General features: G+C 52.7%; 1 protein-coding gene across 2 annotated transcripts in view; it reads left to right on the top strand.

Moving 5' to 3' along the window:
- Nucleotides 1–2,642: 2,642 nt before the first annotated feature.
- The window catches only part of PIK3C2B (phosphatidylinositol-4-phosphate 3-kinase catalytic subunit type 2 beta), a gene marked incomplete at both ends in the record, with an annotated part of 39,441 nt that continues 18,815 nt past the window's right edge, over nt 2,643–23,268 (top strand). For both annotated transcript variants that reach the window (XM_079697790.1, XM_079697791.1), the window contains 14 exons: nt 2,643–3,575; nt 6,810–6,910; nt 7,499–7,653; nt 7,869–7,989; nt 10,972–11,083; nt 11,235–11,314; nt 11,696–11,759; nt 13,235–13,381; nt 14,023–14,056; nt 14,896–15,091; nt 16,163–16,285; nt 19,709–19,876; nt 20,435–20,546; nt 21,937–22,079. In XM_079697790.1, coding sequence (XP_079553916.1) covers nt 2,643–3,575; nt 6,810–6,910; nt 7,499–7,653; nt 7,869–7,989; nt 10,972–11,083; nt 11,235–11,314; nt 11,696–11,759; nt 13,235–13,381; nt 14,023–14,056; nt 14,896–15,091; nt 16,163–16,285; nt 19,709–19,876; nt 20,435–20,546; nt 21,937–22,079 — 2,489 coding nt within the window. The remainder of the gene's footprint in view (nt 3,576–6,809; nt 6,911–7,498; nt 7,654–7,868; nt 7,990–10,971; nt 11,084–11,234; nt 11,315–11,695; nt 11,760–13,234; nt 13,382–14,022; nt 14,057–14,895; nt 15,092–16,162; nt 16,286–19,708; nt 19,877–20,434; nt 20,547–21,936; nt 22,080–23,268) is intronic.

Below are 23,268 nucleotides of genomic sequence, written 5' to 3' on the forward strand. Positions count from 1 at the left end.
AGGCTTAATCTCAGTTCACCTTTGAGCATTTATCTTGTGTCTCCCATCGAAAGTACTAGGCCCTCCTTTTCCTGGGCCCCGTTTCCCAACTCTGGGCAGCCAAGTTCTGGGTATCTTCATCTGCGCATCCAATTCCTTTGAATTTTAAATAAGAAGACTCCCTCTTACCCTCTGTGGATAAAAAGTAATCTATAAGGAGCTGTTGAAGCCTGGAGAAACTCAGCAGGCAGAGAAATCAGCAGAGAGCAGCTTTGTTATGCCCTGAAGCTGGGCTTGGACTATTCCATTATGGGGAAAATACTTCCTAAGACTCACTGAGCCAGGCTGTGCCTGATGGATGCACCAGGATCCTGGAAGGGCACCTCAGGTTAAGGGATACTCTTGTCCTAACTCGTTTGGGGTCTGATGGAACTTATCACCCACGAATCTATCTGAACTTTTTTCCTATTGATATTTCAATTTTCTAATCACGAGGAAGGACGTGCTTCATATGTTTGTTACCTGCTGGGTAACAGTACAATAAAATGAAGGATTTTTGATAATTTTATGAAATCGTGAACTTCGCAGCTGCTGGTGAGAAGGGTCAGAAACCACTTACTAAACAATCGCCTGCCCCAACCTAATCTGAAACACATACACACACAAGTCCATGGTTCTCAGCTTCGGCTACAGACTAGAATCTCCTGGGGAGTTTTAAAAAGTACCACTGCCCTACTGCAGACCAATTAAATCAGAATCTCTTGAGAGTACCTGGGCTTCAGTACTTTTAAAAAATTCCCCCATTGTTTCTAATGTGCAGCCAGGGTTGAGAACCACTGGGCCAGCTAGCCTTGTCGTTGCAACCGTGCCTTCAGTGCCTTTTCACGTCACGGCTTCTAAAGGAAAAGGGTACCAACACTGGAGCGAATGAAGGGGCTGCTCGTGGCCACAGGCAGCTGGCTGGCAGGTGGCAGGTGTTATCTGCCTGTCTGGCTTCCTAAGGGCTGAGGGAAATCAGTATTTCGGCACACCTGTACTCCATCAGGTGCCCGGGTCTCACCTGTTGGCAGGCTTTGTTTTATTGCTCATATTGGCGCATCTTGGGAGGATCTTAGTGCAGTCTGAGTAGCTGTTTCATAGGGCTTTTCTGTACTTTTCATTTATAGCTTTATTGAGGTATAGTTGACATATAATAAATTGTACATATTTAAAGTGTGCAACTTGATAAATTTTGACATATGTATATACCCATGAAACCACAATCAAGACAGTGAACATTTTCCTCGTCCCCAAAGTGTCCTTGTGCTCCTTTGTAACCCTCTTTCCACCCCTTCCCAGAGAGCCACTGATCTGCTTTCTGTCACTGTAGATTAGTTTTCATTTTCCAGAATTTTATATAAATGGAATCCTACACATTCATACTCTTTTGTCTGACTTCTTTTACTCAACATAGTTACTTTGAGATTCATCCATGTTATTGCATATAGCAATAATTAATTCCTTTTTGTTGCTGAGTAGTATTCAGTTGCGTGGACATATCATATTTTTTTTAATCCATTCACCTGCTGATGGACATTAGGTTGTCTCCAGTTTTTTGATGTTACAAATAAGACTGCTGTGGATATTCATGTACAAGTCTTTGTGTGGACATATACTTTCATTTTTCTTGGGTAAATAATTAGGAGTGGGATAGTTGAGTCATATGGTAGGTGGATGTTTACCTTTTCAAGAAGCTGCCTATTTTCCAAAGTGGTTGTACCATTTAACATTCCCCACCAGCAGTGTGTGAGAGCTGTCCTCTTTATTTATTTTATTAAAAACTTTTTTTAATTGAAGTATAGTTGATTTACAATGTTGTGTTAATTTCTGCTATACAGCAAAGTGACTCAGGTATACATATATATATTCCTCTTCATATTCTTTTCCCTTATGGTTTATCACAGGATACTGATGATAGTTCCCTGTGCTATAACAGTAGGACCTTGTTGTTTATTCCTCCTATGTATAATAGTTTGCATCTGCTAATCCCAAACTCCCAAACCTCCCCCGACCTGCGCCCCCCTTGGCAACCACAAGTCTGTTTTCTATGTCTGGGAGTCTGTTTCTGTTTAATAGATATGTTCCTTTGTGTCATATTTTAGATTCCACATATAAGTGATATCATATGGTATTTGTCTTTCTCTGTCTGACTTACTTCGCTTAGTATGATAATCTCTAGGTCCATCCACGTTGGAGAGCTGTCCTCTTTAAATTGACTGAAGAGCCCTTATCTCCATCTTTTCCTCTTAGCTGATACAAGGTGCCTCCTTCTTTCTTCAGGGTACCTGTGAGCGAGATGAGGATGGGACTTAGGGACCAGAAATGGAAACATGTATAGATGAATGGACGGGTGGATGGATGTAATAGATAAACAAAGTTGTCTTGGTATCTCTTTTTTTCTCCATCTTTCTGTTTCTTTCCATCTGTTGTAGGCACTCAAGAAACAGGCAGTGGCCCAGATTATGTCACCCAATCAGATTATTGACACGTCTCTTTTTGTGACTGAATGATTGATATTTTTCCTCCTCACTTGCAGGTGCCCAGACACCATGCCACAACCCTGCAGAACTGACATTGCCAGGAAGTAGAAGACTTCCTTGTTTCCTCTGTCCCCCATCCTCACCATGTCTTCGACTCAGGGCAGTGGGGACCACTGGAAGTCACTGGAGTCTGTGGGCATCAGCCGCAAAGAGCTGGCCATGGCCGAAGCCCTGCAGATGGAGTATGATGCTCTGTCCCAGCTTCGGCACGACAAGGAGGAAAGCAGAGCCAAGCAGAACACAGACCCCTGTCTCATCAGCTGGGATGAGCCCGTCCTAGACTTCTACAGCAAGCCAGCGGGAAGGCGGAAGGACCTCAAGCTCTTACGTGGTCTTTCTGGCTCTGACCCTACCCTCAATTACAACTCGCTCTCCCCACAGGAAGGGCTGCCCAACCACTCTACCTCCCAGGGCTCCCAGCCTGGCCCAGATCCCTGGCCCAAAGGCTCCCTGGCTGGAGACTATCTCTACATTTTTGATGGTTCAGATGGGGGGCTCTCTTTGTCCCCAGGACCGGGGGACACAGATGACTCTTTTAAGAAACTGTCCCCACCTCCTCTGCCTCCCCGAGTCTCTATCTGGGACACTCCTCCCCTGCCTCCCAGAAAGGGGTCCCCCTCATCCTCCAAGATCTCCCAGCCCAATGACATCAACACTTTTTCTTTGGTCGAACAACCTCCAGGCAAACTGCTGGGGCATCGGCTCCTAGAAGAGGAAGAGGAGCTGGGAGGTGGCGGTCCAGGGCGCCTCCTGGGGTCCATGGACTATGACGGTATCAATGATGCCATTACACGGCTCAACTTGAAGTCAACCTATGATGCAGAGATGCTGCGGGACGCCACCAGGGGCTGGAAGGAGGGCCGGGGACTCCTGAACTTTGGCAAGGACACTCCTGGAAAACCTGTGGCCCGGAGCAAGACCATGCCCCCTCAGGTGCCCCCCCGCACCTACACCTCCCGCTATGCCAACCGGAAAAATGGGACACCTGGCAAGAACCTCCAGATTTCTGCAGCTCCGGTGAGGACCTTATTGTGTTTCTTCTGTCCCCTTTCCCCTTGTCATTCAGAGATAGAGTCTCCCTTTCTTCTTTGCTGTCCAAATCACAGTCTGCTCCACACTCACCCCTTCAGTCCTCTCCTGCCCTCTGCTTCTGACATTGGGCCCCCCGGGCCGTGGGGGGGGAGGGAAGAGGGACACTAGTAGAGAAGGCTCCTTTTCAGGGTCAGTTTTGTGTATCTTGGCCAAATGGTCCTTCTGGGGGCAGGCGTTCTGGAAGGCCCACTTCGTGCTATAAGGACAGAACTGGGGTGAGGGGAGACACTGTTCACTGCACGGCCGAATGGCCTTGTGCACTGTGGGGGGGTTCCTTCTGCTTTCTGACTTTCTGCTCTGCCAAAAATGCTGCGTGGTGATGAGGTTCAGTCATGATACTAACCGATGTTTAGTGCTCACTAAGTCCCAGACCTGGTCCAGACCCCTCAGCAACGCTGCCTAATGATCCGCAGTGGCGCAGCCCTGTTCTGTCTCATCCCAAAGCTCCATTGTTCTCACTCGCTCGCTCGCTCGCTCGCTCGCTCTGCGTTACTCCCTCTGTCTCTCTCTCCCTCCCTTTGTCTCTCCCCCTCTGTCTCTCTCCTCCCTGTCCTCGTGGTGTGTGTGCTGGCGCGCACATCTCTCTCTCATTGTGATAAAATATACATACCATAAAATTTACTGTCTTAACCAACTGTAAGTATACAGTTCAGTGGCATTAAGTACATTCACACCGTTGTGCAATCCTCACCATCATCCATCTGTTTTCCCAGTGAAAATGTTAAGAAAAAAGTATGCAGTATGACAGTAATTATTTCACTTTTATCAGTATATAGTATAAAATAGCAAACTATCTGCCCAGAAGCATGGCGTAGGTTCCAGAGCAGCTTTGATCTTTTTCTGGTTTAAAAAGTGTCAGCAACATCTCCATGGGCGGGGCCTGAAGCCCGCTTTGTGTTTTGCACTTGGAAACCCTGAACCCCAGGGGAGTCGAGAGGCACCCCTGTGGCTGATGAGTTCTGTCCTAACAGCTTTCCACCTCATTCCCTCCCTGTTTCCTCCTTATTCCATTGTCTAAGGGACACTGGGGCTTTCCCACCTTGTGTCCCAGCAGTTGGGATCCTTCACAACTCTGGAAAAGCCACGTGGTCCTTCCTTCCTGTGCTTCGGCTAAGAGAGTCCCCCAGGGCAGAGGCAGCTCCTGGGTTAAGTCACAGCTCTAGAGCGCAGGGCTTTTTAAAGGACTTGCTCTGAGAGGTGGGGCTGTTCCTGCTATTTATAGGGACAGGGAGATTCTGTTCTGCACAGCTGGGCCTGCTTGCGCAGCGGCAGGCCACCCTGGTAGGTGGTCACCTCTGTGGCTCGCTCTCCTGCTTCCCCCCCACTCTCTCACCCTTCCCCCATCCCCTGTCTTGTTATCAGAGTTCTGGGAGGGAGCTTGGTCCAGAGTCTCCTTGAAGAAGCTAGGGCAAAGCAAAAAGCCCTTGCCAGTTCTTAGGGGGAAATGCGGCCTTGGTCTTCCCCACCCCAGCTTGGTGCAGACGCTCATCCCACTGGGAGGGGGGGCCCCTCGGGCTCTCGACCTATACCGCCGCCCCGCCTTCGCCGGGCTTCCAGCCGGAGGGACCCACCTTATCCCAGGCCTGTGGAGCCAGCTAAGGAAATGGTTGGCTCCAAATGCCAGCCTGGTACCCCTGCTGCCAGCCTCTGCCCCGCAGATCCCCCCAGCCAGCATCGGGCGATGCCATCGGGGCCTGCCAGCAGGGCAAACGTAAGTGGCTTTTGTTTTCTTATGGAGCCAGTGAGTGGTACTGAAAGGCATGAAAATGGCCCTCAGTCACCACTCTGTTCTCCACCCTCCTTGCCTTCCCCTCCTCTCGCTGTCTCTCTGTCTCTGTCTGTCTCTGTCGCTCTATCGCTCTCACTTTTGTGGGTTAGTTGCTGACAGTGGTACTATTGTTTTGACTGGGACACAGGCATGAACTTGGCAGAGCCAGGGCCTCCCATGCCAACTGCCCCCACGGCTACCCTCCCCTCTCTGCACCCCCTCCATGCTCACCCAGGGGAGCAAGGCCAATGAGAGAGGGTCACTCAGAGGAAACAATCTGGATATTCAAATGAGGAGCTCAGTTGCTGCCATCTGCCCCAAGGGGGCGGGGAGGACAGGGGAATAGCCAGGGGGAGGCTGAGAGGTGAGGCCTTGCGTGTGTGCAGCCTGGCTCCCCGGAAGTAACCGCCTTTACCGGATGCAGGCCGGCACTCCATCAGAGCTGTCGCCTCATTCCCTTGCGGTGGCCTCCCTGGTGGCTCTGGGCAGGCAGGCCGAAACCTGCCATGCACCAGCTCCTCCCTGCGGCTGTCCTGCAGGCCGTCCTGCAGGCCTTGTTCGAGGGCTGCTTTAGAACTCCTCATGGAAAAAAAAAAAAAAAAGAACTCCTCATGGGTGACTGAAAACAGCTCCGTGGTGGGAGACAGTTTGAGGTCTTGTCTGTGAGAATCCCCACCAGCACACACATGTTCTTGGACAGGAAGTGGGGCCCAGGCAGGCTTCCTGACATTCCAGCTGTTGGGGACCAGAAGACTTGAGAGCCCGGAGGAGCTAAGCCTTCTACCCGGTTCTTTCCTGCCCAGAAAGCTGCTTTGACGCTTTCTTCCTCAAGTGGTACTTACTGGGAAGGCACGTGTGTCTGAGTCATTGCCTCCACTCATGGTCTCTCGGTCTCTGAGTTGGGTCCCTGGGGCTTACTGTGGATGTTGAAGCTTTGCCCGGGGCTCAGCTTCCCTGGGGACTGTTTGGGCAACCCACTTGCTCTGGCCTCAGTGGTGGGACGGGGAGAAACAGCTGTCTGCTCAGCTCCGCTCCACGCCTCTGGGAGCATCCCCCAGAAAGCCAGCCCCATGGCCCAGCGTGCCGGGAACCACCTGACCTGCAGGGTTGAGCTTATTAGACACTGGCCTCTCGGGAAGGAGGTTCGGCCACACTCATGTCCATCCCACCCAGGCTTCCAGACTCAGCTAAGGCGTCAAGTACTCTTTCAACTTGGCTCTTGGTCTGCCAGGATGGCAGATAAATATATTCCTGGATTTCCCACATTTTTTTTATGCGTCTTTCACTGGAAAGTCTTTACACCTAGAGTTTAAGAGTTTAGGCCTAGGAGCCTGCGGGAAGGGGATGGCATGAGGGAAAAAGGCACTGAGTAAGTTGCTCTTCTCTTAAAGGTGGGCTCCCGGCCCCATGCCGTCGCCAATGGCCATGAGTTGTTTGAGGTCTCAGAGGAGAGAGATGAGGAAGTTGCTGCGTTCTGCCACATGCTGGATATGTAAGAGTTAAAGACTGGGGGGTTGGGGAGGGTTGCGGGCGCTGGGGAGGAGAGTCACCCCTTTCAGAACTTTCTAGGGAGGAAGAAGAGCCATATTTAATACATCTCAGTTTACAACTATGGGATGCTTCCTGCAACCAGTATTTGCAGGCTTTTTGGAATCTTAGAAGTTTCACACTTTGGACAAAACTCAGGAAACCTCCATCTAACAGTCAAATTGTTCCAATCACTTCAGGCTCGGTTGCCTTTACGAACAAACACACCCCAGATGGAGATAAGAGTGTAATCTTATCTGGAGCTAAAAGAGAAAGGAAGTGGAAAAGTTTTCCATGGAAAGCTGTGTGGTTTTAAAACTATCCTTAATGTTCAACTCAGCTTGGGCAACATTTTGCAACTGTAACAGATGTATCAAGAACAGGGTTTCCCCCAGCTGCTTCCCCACTGCCCCCATCCTGGCCCACAGACCCACGGGCTGAGTGGGGACGGAGGGGTCCTTGGGCCTCAGGACGGGAGGTGCCAGCAGGCCTCTTGTTGACCATTCTCTTCTGAAGGCACAGCGACGGTCCTTCTCCCTCTCTTCCTGCACAGCCTCCGATCTGGCTCTGACATCCAAGACTACTCCCTCACTGGGTATGTCTGGAGCACTGTCACCCCAAGCCCGGAGCACCTCGGGGATGAGGTTAACCTGAAGGTGACCGTGTTGTGTGACAGCCTGCGGGAGCCCCTCACTTTTACCTGCAACTGTAAGTTAGTGGGGAGTCGGTGTGAGCATCCCTAAAGGTGGGGCAGGGGTGATGGTGTTTTGACTGTGGAGTCTTTTGCCGTTGATTCCCAGCCCCAAACTGTGTGTTTGTCTGCTTTATCAGGGTGTTGATGGCTCTGGGGGACGGGATCAGGATGAGCCCCACCTGCCCCAGGGCCCACGCCCTCATTGCTTCCCCTGCCTCGCCCCTTGTAGGTTCCTCCACTGTAGACTTGCTCATCTACCAGACCCTGTGCTATACCCATGATGAACTGAGGGGTGTCGATGTGGGTGACTTCGTGCTAAAGCCCTGTGGGCTGGAGGAATTCCTGCAGAAGTGAGTGCACTGGTGGGGACAAGTGGGCAGGAAGTGGCACCTGCCTTCTAGGTAGTAGGATTATGAGGGGGCTTCACCGGGGTGGTGCTGGGCTCGAGGCCTGGGGCTGGCAGCTCCCTGCCAATCCCACAGTCAGGACTCCTGCTTTCTGGGCATACTGTCAGCCACGTCGTACTTCCCCCAGGAGCTCAGTCTTCCAGCGCAGTTGGCTGGCTTCCTGAGCCAAATCTGCTGTGGAAAGAGCTTGGAACTGGGATTAGACAAAGACTAAGTCGTATCTGCTTGCAGACTTCTGCGTGTGGAGGGATGTGTGTATGGGGGCGGGGCAACTGTGTGGGGTAGCTTCTCCCGCCCTAGATTATGTGTGGGGTCTTTATGGCCAAGGGCAGGAGGAGGACTGGGCAGAAGCACCCTGTGGAACTAGCAGTAAAAAATCCCAGTTGCTTTCTCCTCCCCCTTCCCCTGCCGACAAGCCTTTCCCCCACTGGCATGTGCAGCTGGTTATCCTCCTTACCAAAGGCTCGCCTCCAGCTCCTCTACATCCAGTGCCCTCTGCAGGGAGAAGCCTCCCTGGAAAGTCTGATGTGGACCAGTGGCAGCAATCCCCTTTCCACTGCCCTGGGACTCTGGGGTGCTGGGGTGGTGGGTAGGGGGATTGTACCCCTCAGGTGATACAGCTGTGTGGCAGGCTGTAGAGTCAGCCAGAGGGCAGCGGATAAGGAAATAAAGAGAGCTGCTTTCCTCCCTAAGCTTCCAGTTGCCTACTGCCCACTACTACTGGCCACTTGGTGAAGCAGATCTCGGGAGTGGGGAAGGAGAGGCTGGTATCTCAGGTCTGAGGAGTGCGCGATGAGGGCCACCACTTGCTCTTTCTCTTATATGCAGGTCTAGATGCCAGGATGGTTGATCTATGGCTACATCAGTTCTTGGCTGGTTTCTTTAACCTTAGGGATATTGTGGGCCCTTCCTGGCCTCTGTGCCCTCAACTGGAAAACTGACAGAAAAGAAGGGGGCAGGGCCCTACGTGGCGCAACTCCAGGGAGCACGGTTCAAATGTGTATCGCTCTCCCCTAGAGGAATAGAAGGGGCCCCAGATTCAGGGGCTCCTGGCAAAGAGCACCTGCCACTGTTGTAAGGGAGCAAGGGGCATAATGGGTCACATCAACACAGCTGTTTTGGGTTCCAGCTGCCACTTGCTAGTTGTGGAGCTCTGACCCTCAGCTTCTTCTGTAAAATGTAGCAAGGGTTAAATATGAGAATAACCCAATGAGCAATCAGTAAATATTCCCAGGGAAGGACCAGTCCAAAGAGAGGATGCAGATTAGATGGATACTGTCATTTCCCTTGCAGCCCCCTAGTCCTTGAGCCCCCAAGTCCAGAGGTGGTAGATAAGCCGTCAGCTTCTGACATCTTGCCAAGACCCAGGTGGAGTGTTGCAGGCGAGGTGGAGAAGGATTGTTGGTCCTAGGGTCGTGCCTCTCCCACTCTCACTTGAATGCACACAGAGGAAGGCCTTCCACAGAGAAGGTCAAGCAAGTCCCTGGGGGACCTGTGTCCATCACTCTTGGTCCAGGAGCCCCCTCCTCCGCCAAGGCTCTTCTCTCCCCTCCCACGCAACAGAAAAGCCCAGACCCCTGAGCACAAGATGGCTGCCTTGGGTGGGGGTGGAAAGGACCCTCTGGGGGTTCCAGAAAGCTGCTAGCTCCCAAGGAGGCCCTGTGTTTCCTACCCCTGCTTAGAAAAGGGGCTGACGCTGAGGGGGAGTGGCGGGTCCAGGATGCAGGCTGCTCTCAGATAAGAACCTTGAGACAGTCCCCGGGGAGGGTTGGGTTTCCTGCCACCTCCCCCACCCCCCGACGCATGCACTCTTCCTTCCTCCTGGGGCACTCCCACCAGCCCCACCCCACAGCCCAGCCTCTCCCAGCCCCAGGTTTTGGCTGCAGCTCAGTCTTAGCAGGTTGGGGTCTAAATCAGAGACTTGGCGCCTCCGGATGTGGAAAACCCACTTACGTCCTAGCTGGACTGGACTGGCCTCCGGCCCAGGCACCTCTGTCGGCTTCTGCCCAGAGCCCTATGCTTTGCTCCTTTCCTCTCCATTTCTGGCCTAGATTCCCAGCTCTGCTGAGGAAGGAAGTCCCTTTCCGGCTTCTGTTACCCAGCTGCTGGGACATGGCCCAGGCCTGCAGGGCTGGCCTGCAAGTGGGACTTAGCCTGCCCCTTCTCCTCGGCTTCCTTTCTGACTAAGGTGTAATCTGGAGGGAGGAAGGGGCTGGATCACCGAGGGACTCCCTAAGCCCCCTTCTCTGAAACTTGGTTGGGGGGGGGCGGGGGTCTCACCTGAGCAGTGGGAATAGCATGCTGGTAGTCTGTAGAGATTTACATTGTTATTCACAATCGCAGGACCCACAGAGGGAGGTGAGAAGCAGAACTTTGATGGGTTGGGGATAATAGACCTGGAATCTTGGTGGGTTTGGTTGGTTGGTCTCAGCACCCAGTTGGTAATGGTGGGGGATGTGAGACTTAGGATCACAGTGTTGGGGGGATAGTGTCACCCACTGAGCTCCACACCTGAGCCTGAGCACAGGCTGGCTTCTGTTGTGTCCTATGTGCCGAAGCCAAGAGGATGGGGTTTAAACACTGCCCCTGAGAAATCTCTCTGTTCCCCACTCCCTCCAGAAGTTCCCACCCCTAGAGTGAATCAGTGATAATGGTAATAAATACCTAGGAAAGTCATTTTTTGTACAAACCAAGGGTTAAATGTAATAGGTGGCATTTCTTTAGACAGACCTCTGTTTCTTTCCCCAAGCTCTACCATGACATCTCCCAAGAGCTAAGGTGGGGGTACATCACAGGTATACTCCCCCTTCACCTTTCCTCCCCCTTCCTCCTGTTTCTCTCTCCCTGAGGCTAAGGTATGCATTTCCCTTGAAAGTCCCAGTGAGTCCCCAGAATGCTAATGGCCTTGTCCCCCTGTCCCACCAGCAAGCACGCCCTGGGCAGCCACGAGTATATTCAGTACTGTCGAAAGTTTGACATCGACATTCGGCTACAGCTGATGGAGCAGAAAGCTGTACGCGGTGACCTGGCCCGGACGGTTCGTGTGTGGTGGGGAGGCTGATGGCTGCGTAGGGATGGGGAGGTAGTGGGCAGAGGGTGATATGGAATACGTTGGGTGGACATGGGGTAGTAGCACTGCGCTGTGATACAGGCACCACCCTTCTCTGAATAGGGCACTTCTTACACAGGTGAATGATGACCAGAGCCCCTCCACCTTGAACTACCTCATCCATCTGCAAGAGAGGCCAGTGAAGCAGACCATCAGCAGGTGAGAGTGGGTACCATCTTGGATGTGGCCCAAGCAGGAACCGTGAGGGGACCCTAGCGGGTACCCTTGCTTGCCTTTATGCCAGGGCCAGGGGTTCTTGCAGTTGTTGGGGCCCAAGAGTCTTAGAGGAGAAGATCCCCACTTCAGGGTATGTTACATCTCTTCCCTCTGGTACTTTGCCACATTCTCCATGTAGAAGGTGGCCAACCAGAAAGGACTTGCCGGCCTTCAGTCTTCATGGGACATAAGGGAAGAGTGGGAACCCCTTTAAACCAGAGTCTGATTCCTGAGCTGTGGAGAAGGAGGGAGAGGATGGGTCTTTCAGTACACTGGGTCTGTTCTGACATCTTCTATGACCTTTCCCTGTCCCCGACTCCCCAGGCAGGCCCTGAGTCTTCTGTTTGACACTTACCACAATGAGGTGGATGCCTTCCTGTTGGCTGATGTGAGTACAAGTTCTGGGGCTGGCCCAGCTGCCCAAAGCTCCTCCCTTCTCTCCTCCAGTCCTCCTGGGATCAGCTAACACTAAAGGGATCTGGAGTAGATACTGAAAATCGATTAGCAGAGCACTTTTTTTCATTCCCCTAGCACATGGGCAAACCGAGACTGCCAGCTCTTGGGCAGCTGGCAAGTGTGTATAGAAGGGTTCTGCTCCTCTGTAGAAGTAGGTCAGGAACCGTGCCCTGATCCTATCTCTGGAGTAGAGCATCTTCAAAGCTAAGGGACATAGAGTTGTCGCCCCGCTGCTGAACTGGAACGTGCACTGGAGTGTGCATCCTGTGAGCAAGGCCCAGGAACCTCTGATTTGAGAGGTTCTGATGTGCTGGTGTCACAGGTGGGAAACCGTCAGGAAGTGGAGGGTCCCAAAGGTAGGGAAGGGCCAGGACTCTCCTTACTTGGATTCACATGGAGTTTTAAGCCTCAAAACCATGAGAATAAACATTTGCTCCGCATGTCGTGAAGTTGAAGAAAATCAGACGGTGATCTTCAAAAACAATCCCTGTCTCACTGATCCTGTTATAGTGGGCATCCTTTTGGGAGAGTTCAGCTTTGTATCTAGCTCAGCCCTCCACCGACTACCAGAATCCCTTCTCTAGCAGCCTCTGCTTGAAAATTTACTGTGATGAGAGGGAAGTTCTCTGAACACCTTTTTTTGCACTGGTCTGGCCCTCTGTTAATGGCTACTGTGGATGGAGAAGCATAAGAATTGTCTTAGCCTTCAGGGAGCTTGTGTTCCTGCCAGAAAAATGGAATAGTAACGTAAAGCTATTAGTAGACAGAACAGGTTGGTAATGAGTTCATCAGGGGCTTTTGGAGAGTGATAGAGAGGGGGACTGTCCAGGGAAGGCTTGGGGAAGGAGGGTGGAGTTTAGCTGGTCCGTGATTTGCATTTACTTAGGTAATCAGGGTAGGACAGGTAAGGGGATTCCAAATGAGAAAACTGCAGGAGCCAAAGTGCAGAGGGCAGGACATGGCCATGGTCTGAGATGAGACCTATCTGGACATTCTTGACAGTAGTAGGAGAAATAAGGCTGTGTGGGCAAGTGGGCCCCCAGGGTGATCTCTTTGGTCCCCCTGCTAGTCCCTGTGGATTGATTTTATTAAAACTGCATGTCTCTGGGGGAGACCCTGCATGTGTTTGTATAGTATAAACAGACTGTAGCAGACAGAGGGAGGCTGGGAATAAGAGGAGGTTCAGGCAGGATGGCTGGAAGCGCTGGGGAACGTGGGCTTGGCTCTTTTAATTCAGCAGGAGCTGTGTGTGGTTCACTAACGCTGGATGTTTGAAAATAAAGCATGGATTCCACTGGTTACTCCTGAGGGTCATGAGCCGCTACTCCTCCCGGCCCATTCCTTCAACACTGTGGGTGCTGGAGGCTGAGTGCTAGCCTGCCAGCCTCACTGTGCCGCCTCCCACAGGGGGACTTTCCACTGAAGGCCGACAGGGTGGTCCAGTCCGTCAAGGCCATCTGCAACGCCCTAGCCGCTGTGGAAACCCCTGAGATCACCAACGCTCTCAACCAGCTGCCCCCCTGCCCTTCCCGAATGAAGCCTAAAATTCAGAAGGTAACGGGGCCCAGAGCACTAGCGTGGGGAAGGAGGAGAGGAATATTCCCCGGAAACTAGCTGACTAGGTGTCCACTTACTAAAAGGCTCTTCTCTCAACCTCCATCTTTTATGTTTGAACATTTAGTCACAGGGTTTTTGGGAAATAGATGCCAAGTCTGTCACCTCTTCCTGAGGATGAGAGTGGGCTAGGATCTGCCCCTGGGACTGATTGCCGGGATCCCAGGCCAGCAAAGGCTTTGTTCACAGTCACTGAGGCACTGCCTGCCAGTTTTCGTACCCAGCAGGGTGCAAGACCAAAATCTGCCCCGAGCCGGGGATTTGGGACTCCGCAGTGAGGGCTGTGTGCTGTGCAGATGGGGCCAGCCAGCACGATAGGTGCTGTGATCTGTAGTGGGGTAGCCTGAGGGCTGGCGTGTTTCATTTGGGTGGACACGATGACTTTATCCTTGGTCTGGTTCACTGTCCCATCACACGAATCTGGTACATACTGTTACTCTATCCTCCCTGGGGAACCTCTGCTCCTCAAATTTCGGTCCAGTCTGGTCCAGATGAGCACAGCTGTGAAAAGCCCTTCTTCCAGCTGTGACGGAAAAGGCCATGGCCCTGAAGCTCCCCTCCCTCTCCTTTTTCCCCAATAGGATCCCACCGTCTTGGCTGTGAGGGAAAACCGAGGTAAGGGAGCTGCTCCCTTCATCCAGAAGGGGCAGCTGAAAACTGCAGTCTCTGCCCAGATTCCTTTTTCTCCCTGGCCCCCGTGATTTATGGGTCCAGGTCTGCCTCTGTGTGTGTATGTGTGTATGTGTTTTCCTATATGAGGCGTGGACGCAGCTGGAGAGCACATTTCTTTCCACAAAATGTTTTCTAGTTATTTTTACTAGTTATTCCTATGGTGTCCCTGGGAGATGGTGATGAGGCGGTGTAAGTGTGAGGGTAGGCGTGGTGGGGCAGAGGTAGCCCTGGGTTCCAGATGGAAAAACTTTCACTTGGGTAGGCTGTGAGCTCATAACCCCTGTGTTTCCAACTTTGAAGGGGCCTGGAGAGATGGTGATAAAGAATTTTTCCCTAGGATTCCCCCTTAAGTCTTTCAAGCAGAATGTTGCCCTACAAAGCTCATATCTCTAGGATTCTTGGTCGGTGATTCCCAATGTTTCAGATTTCGTGGACCAAAAAGCATTATTTTGGGACCAACATAGAATTATCAGTTTTTATTTTACTAAGCAATGACTTCTTTGAAGTAACTGGTAACTATTATTCCCACTACTTCCTAAAAGAAAGGACATTTTACACTAAATGAGTAGCAATACGTAAAAATAAGGACAATGTTTAAAATTGAGTATCATTTTATGAGAAGCTCATGACATGCTCCTGCTTTTTCCTCATTTCATCACAGATGGGTGCCTGCCATTTGGGGACTACTGTCCTAGGGTGTCCCATCTTAGCCAGTGCCATGACAACAAGATGGGGCTTGTTGAAGCCTCACTATTCTTCCTTCTGTCCCCTTCCTTTCACAGAGAAGGTCGTGGAAGCCCTGACAGCTGCCATCTTGGACCTGGTGGAGCTGTACTGCAACACGTTCAATGCAGACTTCCAGACAGCAGTGCACGGAAGCCGCAAGCATGATCTGGTCCAGGAGGCCTGCCATTTTTCTGGGCCCCTGGCCTTTACGGTCTATGCCACCCACCGCATCCCCATCATCTGGGCTACCAGGTGAGCACTGGGCTGAATGGCCTATAGGGAGCAAGCTGAGTTAGACTTCAGATGGCTTTTTCTGTCTGCATGTGACCCCACTGTCCTAAGTTTAGGCTCTGTGGCATTATGGTGCACTGTGGCTGAGGGGATGAGCCCACTGAGAGGGAGACCGACGTGGGCTGGGACATCCCAGAGGAGAGAGGAAAGGCAGCAGTGGTCAGATCTTGTCACTCCCTCTCAGTGATGGCTGCTTAGGCATCCCTGCCCCCTCCTATCCCAGGCCAGCTGATGGAGACGCTGCTGCGACAGATGGCCGCTTCCCAGATCTGAGTGCATGCCTCACGGCCAATGACTGCACTCCCCTGCAGATGTACAATGGGAGGGGGCGGGGAGGTGGGAGATGACCCTTTGTCTGGAGTTCCCTAGGCCTGCAAGGGTGGGTGGAGGAGGACGTTAACTTGGTAATCCTGAGCTCCTCTCAGGGTCCCCCAGCATCCCAGGCCTGGGGGAATAGGCCTTTGGCTCCACCCGAACCCCGCCCCTCTCTTCCCAGACCCCCTCCCCCTCCCTTCCCCTTCTCTCTTTGTTCCTCACTTAATGTATTCCTCTGGGCGATTGGCGGAGAACAAAGGAGGCAGCCTGGGAAACCAGGGCCTTCCTTGACCTCTTCTGTCAGGCACCTGTCACGAGCCGCAGGGACTCCCATGTGTTGGCATTCATTTCAGCATATGTCGTTTTTCATCCCCCACGCTTCTCACCTGCGCATGCGCATGTGCGCAGGCGCACCCCCAGACACCCCATGGGCTGGAGCTGGTTCTAAGAAGGAGGCTGCATGGCTGCTTCCCAATAAAGAAGGGAGAAAAACCAAGGGCTCAGCATGGAACCTGAAACTGGGCAGAGAGATCCAGATCGAGTTGCTTTTCCCGGAGCACACTTCCGCAAATCCGATTTGGCTGTCCTGTCCCTTGACCCCATGTTCCAGTCCCACAGATCAAGAGTCTTACAGGGGAAATGGAGTTTGGCATAGTTCGGGTGACTGAGATGAGATCTGGGAGCTGAGTGTCCTGACCTACGCCCTTTCTCTTGTAGCTATGAAGAGTTCTACCTCTCCTGCTCCCTCAGCCATGGCGGCAAGGAGTTGTGCAGCCCCCTGCAGACCCGAAGGGTTCACTTCTCCAAGTACCTCTTCCACCTCATCATCTGGGACCAGCAGTAAGGCCTCCCGCCAAGCTCCAGTGCCCACTGCAGACCCTCTCAGCCTCCTGAATGCCCAGATTAAACCAGGCTCTGTCACGAACCCTAACCAAACAAGCCATTCAGACTCTTGAGACTCCACTTCCCTAACTCTTAAATGGGGACAAGTGTAATTTCTACCTCTCAAGTTGTTATGAGTTTCCAATGAGAAGTATCCATAAAGGCTTGTTGTAAACCATGAAGGACCATATAAACATTAGTTTTAATAATAATTCATTGTTTTGATCTTGTCTCCCTTAAAAGGTTTAACTAGTCTGAGGGAGTCTCATCTTCTCCCTTCTTCCCAAAGTTCCCAAGGAAGAGGGAGACGGGACCATGCTTTCTCCCTTATAAATCTGGAAGGGCAGGCTGTCTAGAGGAAAGACTAATGGGCTTAGAGCTATAGGAATAAGGCTCTATTTCTAGCTCTGTCTCTAGTCATATGTTCTCTCTGGCCTCTTTGGGCCTCAGTTTCTCAAACTGTAAAATGGGGACATTTGTTTAACTCAGAGGCAGTTGTGGCACTGAAATGAGGTAAGACAGGTTATAAATATAAACATGAAAACACAAGCACAAGATAGTATTAACCACTGTTTATTAACAGTAATTTGCTGTCCGGAAGGTAGCCATCAGCCAAGCAAAACAGGAAGGAAATGGAGGCCAGGGTGCCTCGATGGTGACATTGTAGAAGTTTGTGTGCCTTGTGCCTTTTCTGTGCTGCTCCATCCTCCCTCCAGACAGTCAGAAAGCACCTTGTTTGCTCCCTGCAGCTTACTTCCCCAGACTGACTTATCTCTGGGTCCTTATGTGCAAAGCAGAACTGCAAATTCAGTATTTGGAGTGCAGATTAAAGAGACTGAGGAGGGTCCTTGGGGAGGCCAAGGATACCAAAATAGGTGGATGGAGAGTCTGTGGAAATCCTGGGAGAGATGGGCCATTTTACAGACGGCCAGTGGGAGAGGCAGACCTTTTCTCCTGTCTTCACACGTTTATGATTCTTAGAGCAATAAAGGTGTAAATAAAGTCCTTTAATTAAACAATCACCAGAGCAGGAGAGACTCCTTGGAGGCTGAGGATGGCTGCATTAAACGGCTCCCAAATTTCACCATCCCCTTGGGATTCTCTGGCCTCAATTACTATGTGTTTTACAGCTCTCCAGCCCAGGCAGACCTCACAATGAGCCTTAGACCCTTTCCCCACGGAGTATCAGAGGTGTGGAAGCAGCCCAGCATGTCCCACCTCAAGCTGCCTGCTCTGTGATCTCATTCTACTCCCTGTCTGAATCTCTGCCTCAAATCCCATAGGGCTGCTATCCTCCCTAGAGCCTTGTGGAGGGTGTCATGTCAGCGCTGCCCCTCCAGAGGCCCCGTGGCACCTTCATGATCAAGACCAAGGCATGTGGGAGGAGGCAGTGCAGTGCAGTCTTTGGGTGCCATCATCCTCTCCTTCTCACTGTAGGTGCAACCTTGGGCAGGTCATTCAACCCAAAATGGACATGGTCATAGGGCCTACGCTATAGGGTTGTTTGAGAGCAGTTGAGACATTGCAAGTAAAGTACTTGGCACAATACCTAGTACGTGATAAATGCTTTCTTCTTTATCATCTTTGTTGTGTTCTGAGCTCTCTCAATTCGGGTTTCTCCGTTCCAAGTGACTGACGCAGTGACTGACACATGGGGATGTTTGTGCATGAAAGTGCTAAATGTATATAGTTCCGTTCCAGTGCAGTAACCACAGTGTCACATAGCAAAAAGCACCCAGTATATACACACATCACACAAGTGAAGCCACGTCCCCCTTTTCACTGATGGGGAAGCTGAGGCACGGAGGTGTGAGTAGTTGCCCAAGGTTGTGAGAGGCAGAACCAGGACTGGAACCGGCACATCCCAGGAACGCTGCCCGGAGGAGTCAGCCCCTGTGATGCGCTGTTAAGGAATGGGTTGCAGAAGGGAGGAAGTTTAGGGCTACAGCTAACCTACTGGTTGTCCTGACTGACCCCAGGTGAAGGTCCGTGGGGGAGGTTTTAGAATACCAGATATACCCAAGGGCTGAGGAGAAGGAGCCTTGGTTGACGGTTTCAGCTAGAAAGGTTCCTCACTCTCTTTTTCTCTGGATGCCCAGCTGGAAGGCTCTTCCAGCTGAAAAGAAAGGGATCAGGACCAGCTCCGTCTCCTCTTTGCTGTGGGGTCAGCTGATTGTCTCCCTCACTGTAGCAGCATGGGGTCAGCTAACTCTCAAAATAGGCCCAGCAGCCTCACTCGGCCACTCTAGCCAAGCCCTGGCCTAACATGTACGCTGGCTGCTGGCGGGGTCCTAATTATAGCTGTGGGCCCCCATGGTAGAGGCAGCTGGGACAGAGCGGGGCCCTGCCAGTCTGGCGGGAAGGAGGGAGTACCTCACTTACGTGGAGATTCCCCTGGAGGAGTGAGGGGCAGCGGTGGAGGGAGGCTGCTTGATCATGAAACTGCTAACCTTGGGGGTGGCCGCCCTGCCTCTGTGCCCTCTGGCATAAAAGCTGCTGGGCCCTGGGCTGTGGCCAGAAGGGTGTAACAGTATGGACTTTGGCCCAGGGACAGCTTCCCCGAAAGGTAATGTGGGTCCTCCCTCTTCCCACAGCTCCCCTCCCCTCTCCACCCACCCCACCCCAGGCCCTTATCCTGAACTTGGAGGGAGTAGCCGGGTGTGATTCAGCCGTGGGAGAACGGGAGAGACCATCTGGGCTTGTGTACTGGCAAGGGCTTCGGTGTCAGTTCTTTGGGCCCTGCCAGTTTGCTTTCTCACCACCCAGGGACTTGGAGGAGCCCCTTCTTTTTATCCCTTTGGCTTTGAAAATGTTTCGGGGTGAGAACAAACTATTTGTGTCCAGTGGGTTAGGAGAAGAAGGGGACACGGGAGGACAGACAGGTGGGAGGGCCGTGGGGGAGGGTGCGCTGAAGGCAGAGATCATGCTGCTGCTTCCTGGCTGCTCTCAGCCGTAAGAGGTGGGGGAGGGTTGGGGATTGTTCAATGGAGAAGGACTGTCAAAAGGAGCAACTTCTCGGTGACTCTGCAGAAATCCTAAAACAAGGGAAGGAGTATGGCTGACGGTATGGGGCATGTAGACACCTGAACTCTAGGTGACTCTGGCCAAGTGAGTTCTGTCTGGTCACCGTGGGTAGCCTTAAAATCAGAGGATGTTTGTCTTACTCTACCAAGAGGCTGCAAAGACATATAGACTGTCCTCCTGCAGGCATCGAGTGGAGGTTTTGCCTGCAGTTTGGGATCTGTCCTGGTTCTGCAGGAAGGCTTACCCAGGGAGCATATCGGGAGGCCAAGTTCTCAGCCTCATCTTGACTTCCTGGGCCACCTGGCCCTGGAAGCCACAGGGGTGGCACTTCCTGATTTGGTTTCCTGTCCTCCCTAGGATCTGCTTCCCTGTGCAGGTGAACCGGTTGCCTCGGGAGACCCTGCTGTGTGCCACTCTCTATGCTCTGCCCATCCCCCCACCCGGGAGCTCCTCGGAGTCCAATAAGCAGCGGCGGGTGCCCGAAGCCCTGGGCTGGGTCACTGCTCCGCTCTTCAACTTCAGGCAGTATGTGGGCCCAGGGCAGCTTGGCCTTGGCAGGGAGGAGGGGATAGGGAGAGGAGGCCTGGCCGCTGCGTGGGCCAATGCCCCTCGGGCAGGTTGGCCAGGTGGGGCTCACCGGCAGAGTCCATAGGGTCCCAGCCCTGGTGGAGAGGACCAAGGCACAGGACTGGTGGCCAGCACAATTGATGTAATCAAGAGCTACTGGGCAGGACTGGTGGGAAGGGGCATGGATATGCATGCTCAGGCAGCATCATCTGGTCTTGTCATTGGAAGGAACTTAGAGGTCATCCAGTCCAGCTCTCTACATCATGAAGGCATCCCTGCCACCAGGTCACCCAGACCAGGGAGGATGTGGTTAGTTTAGGAAGGCTTCCTGGAGGGGGTGGGTTTTTATAGGACTTGGAAGAAAGAGAAGGCCGTGGTCTGTGGGGAGAATGAGAGAGAGGAGTTGGGCAGTGGCTTCAAGCAGAAAAGGCAGAGTTTTGGATAGGGAGAGCGGGAGGAGAACCATCTCCTTAGCGACTGGGTTTGTTGGCTTATCCCACCTTCCATCCTCCTTAGAGTCCTGACCTGTGGCCGGAAGCTTCTGGGCTTATGGCCAGCAACACAGGAAAGCCCCAGTACCCGTTGGAGTGCACCTAATTTCCATCAGCCAGATAGTGTCATCCTGCAGGTGAGACCCCAGCCTCTCCCTCCCACCGACCCATCAGGACCACTCCAGAGTTGGCTCCATGTTTTCCCTTTGACGTTTGGGCTGGGGCAGTAGGAGAAAGTGCAGAACTTTGCACGTGGGGTGATGAGGCTGAAGCGACTAGGTGAACATGGTTAGACCCGGAGTGGGAGGGCAAGTTCTGCGGAAGCTACGTCCCATCTCCTTGAGGTTAACTGATTTCAAGGAGCCTGAAGGCAGGGTCTGAGACCCTTGCCGACCAGGGCTCAGCTCTTCAGAGTTCCTTGTATTGAACCCTAATATTACTAATCTGAGCCATCCCCTCTTGGGGCCCATGGGGAAGCCCTCCCCACAGCCACTCAGTGCTCTAGTGGGGTGGACCCATTCTCTGGGGACAGGAGGAGGAGCTGGTCAGGTCCGAGGTCTAGTTACCGTTTCTGGTTCCTTTTCTTATGGTCATGAGATGCTTTTGTACGGAATATGGAATATCGAAGTGCATACAGAATGAAAGCTCCAAGAGGCAGGCGTTTCTTTTTTTTCTTTTTTTTTTTTTTTTTTGCGGTACGTGGGCCTCTCACTGTTGTGGCCTCTCCCGTTGCGGAGCACAGGCTCCGGACGCGCAGGCTCAGCGGCCATGGCTCACGGGCCCAGCCGCTCCGCGGCATGTGGGATCTTCCCGGACCGGGGCACGAACCCGTGTCCCCTGCATCGGCAGGCGGACTCTCAACCACTGCACCACAAGGGAAGCCCGAGGCAGGCGTTTTTATCTGTCTTATTTACCACTCTGTGCCCAGGGCCCAGAACAATGCTCGGTACATATTAGGGTTCAATAAACATTTCTTGAAAGAAAGAATGTGGAACTCCCTTTGAGGACTGGCTCCCTGAGCTCTTACATCCATTTTAGAAGGATGAACATGGCAGCAGAGAGCAAGGGAACCCAGCATGGCAGGCTTCAGAGTTGGCAGAGCTCTCACCTGGCATGTGGTCCCACTTTTCATCAGGCAGTAGTGCCCTCCAAGACCACACCGAAGGCTCCCCAACCTGGGCGTGGAGGCTCCCAGTGGCTCAGCCTAATGATGCTTCTGTTCAGAGTTTGGCCTGGGGCCAGTCCCCTCACCTAGATGCATCTCAGCCCAACCCCTTCCTCACTTGACCGTTTTTCTTTCTCTCTCTTTGTTTCCTTCTCATTTTTCGCTGGAAGTTATAGCTGGAAGGGACTTTAGCGATCACCAAGTCCAACAAGGTTATTTTACAGACAAAGAATCTGAGGGTAAGGGGGGAGGAAGGGAGGCAGGAAGGCTGGTGGGTAAAAGAAGAGCTGGAGACCCAGGTAGGTGGCAGCCCCACCCAGCTTCCTGTTCTCTCTCCTCACTTCCCTGATGTCATCTCCCAGATTGACTTTCCCACCTCAGCCTTCGACATCAAGTTCACCAGCCCCGCTGGAGACAAGTTCAGCCCCCGCTATGAGTTTGGCAGCCTCCGGGAGGAAGACCAACACATGCTTAAAAGCATCATGCAGAAGGAGTCCCTGTACTGGTGAGGCCCAGGGCATCCCCCATGTGTGACTCGGGCCTCCACTAAGTCTCTCGAGTTCTAACTGACCTTCTCTTACCTCCCAGCAGGTCCCTGTCCTCCTGCTTTGGGAGTCGAGGTGGGATAGGGTGGGCACTGCTGCCTAGGCAGGAAGTGGTGGAGAGAGGGCTCTGCAGCCCCCAGACGTTTTTCATGAGCTGACCTTAGGCAAAGTGGAGAGCTCACAGTCAGGATATTAGATCTGGGAACACCCATCCCCACGATGGGGACTTGGCCCAGAATCAGCTTGCCAAGAGGACCAGAGCTTTGCCCCACCCCCAGATAAGCTGTGTACTATTTGCCGTCCACTGGGGCAGCTGGCCCTTATGCTTACCACCCTGCCCCCACCTCCTGCCCCTTCCACACCCACAGCCTTTGCATTTCTCTGGCCCTGTCACTTTCCAAAAAGGATCAGGTGTCAAGGCAAGCTGGCAGCTGTCAGGGGTAAGCGAGTCCAAGCTGATCTCATCCTTGGGGCTGCTTCTCTCACCAGGGTTGAAGAGGCTGGAGGAGCTGGTGGGATCTGGGCTCCTCCCCGGCCTGCTCTCTCCTATACCTCTCTGGCTCCTGCATGGCCCTTGCATGTGGCGGTTGGGGGAAATGAGAGCGATGGGGCTCATCTCTCTACCTCGTGTCTCACCCAGGGCAGCCAGAATCACTGAGTGACTGCAGACCTCCCCTGCCCCCACTCCTCTGCTGACCCCTTGCTTCATTAGCCCCTCAGCTCCCTTCTCCCATTAGACACCTGATCTCAGGCAAGGCCCAATTAGCTGCAGGTCCTATAAAACCTCCAGCTGGCCCCAGGAAGCCCCAGGAGGCCTCTCAGCTGCCCAGACACTGAGCAGTGGGGACCACTGCCCTCTGGTGGCTCTACTTGGGAGTGATGTCCGAAGGGCATCCTCAGGACGGGTAGCAAATTCGGTGCCCTTGGCCCCTGCATGCTGCCTTTGTGTGAGATGTCCCTGAGTCAAGGATCAAAGATGCGATTTGGACCCTGGCTCCCAGAGTTTGCTTCACACATTGCAATCACTTAGGGATATTTTTAAAATTACCGATGCCTGCCTTCCCCAGACATTCTGACTTAATTGGTTTTGGGTGTAGCCTGGACAAGAGGCTTTTACAGAGCTCCTCAGGTGATTGTAACATGCAGCAA

Source organism: Hyperoodon ampullatus, assembly GCF_949752795.1.
Source record: "Hyperoodon ampullatus genome assembly, chromosome: 2".
In the NCBI taxonomy this organism is placed as follows: domain Eukaryota; kingdom Metazoa; phylum Chordata; class Mammalia; order Artiodactyla; family Ziphiidae; genus Hyperoodon; species Hyperoodon ampullatus.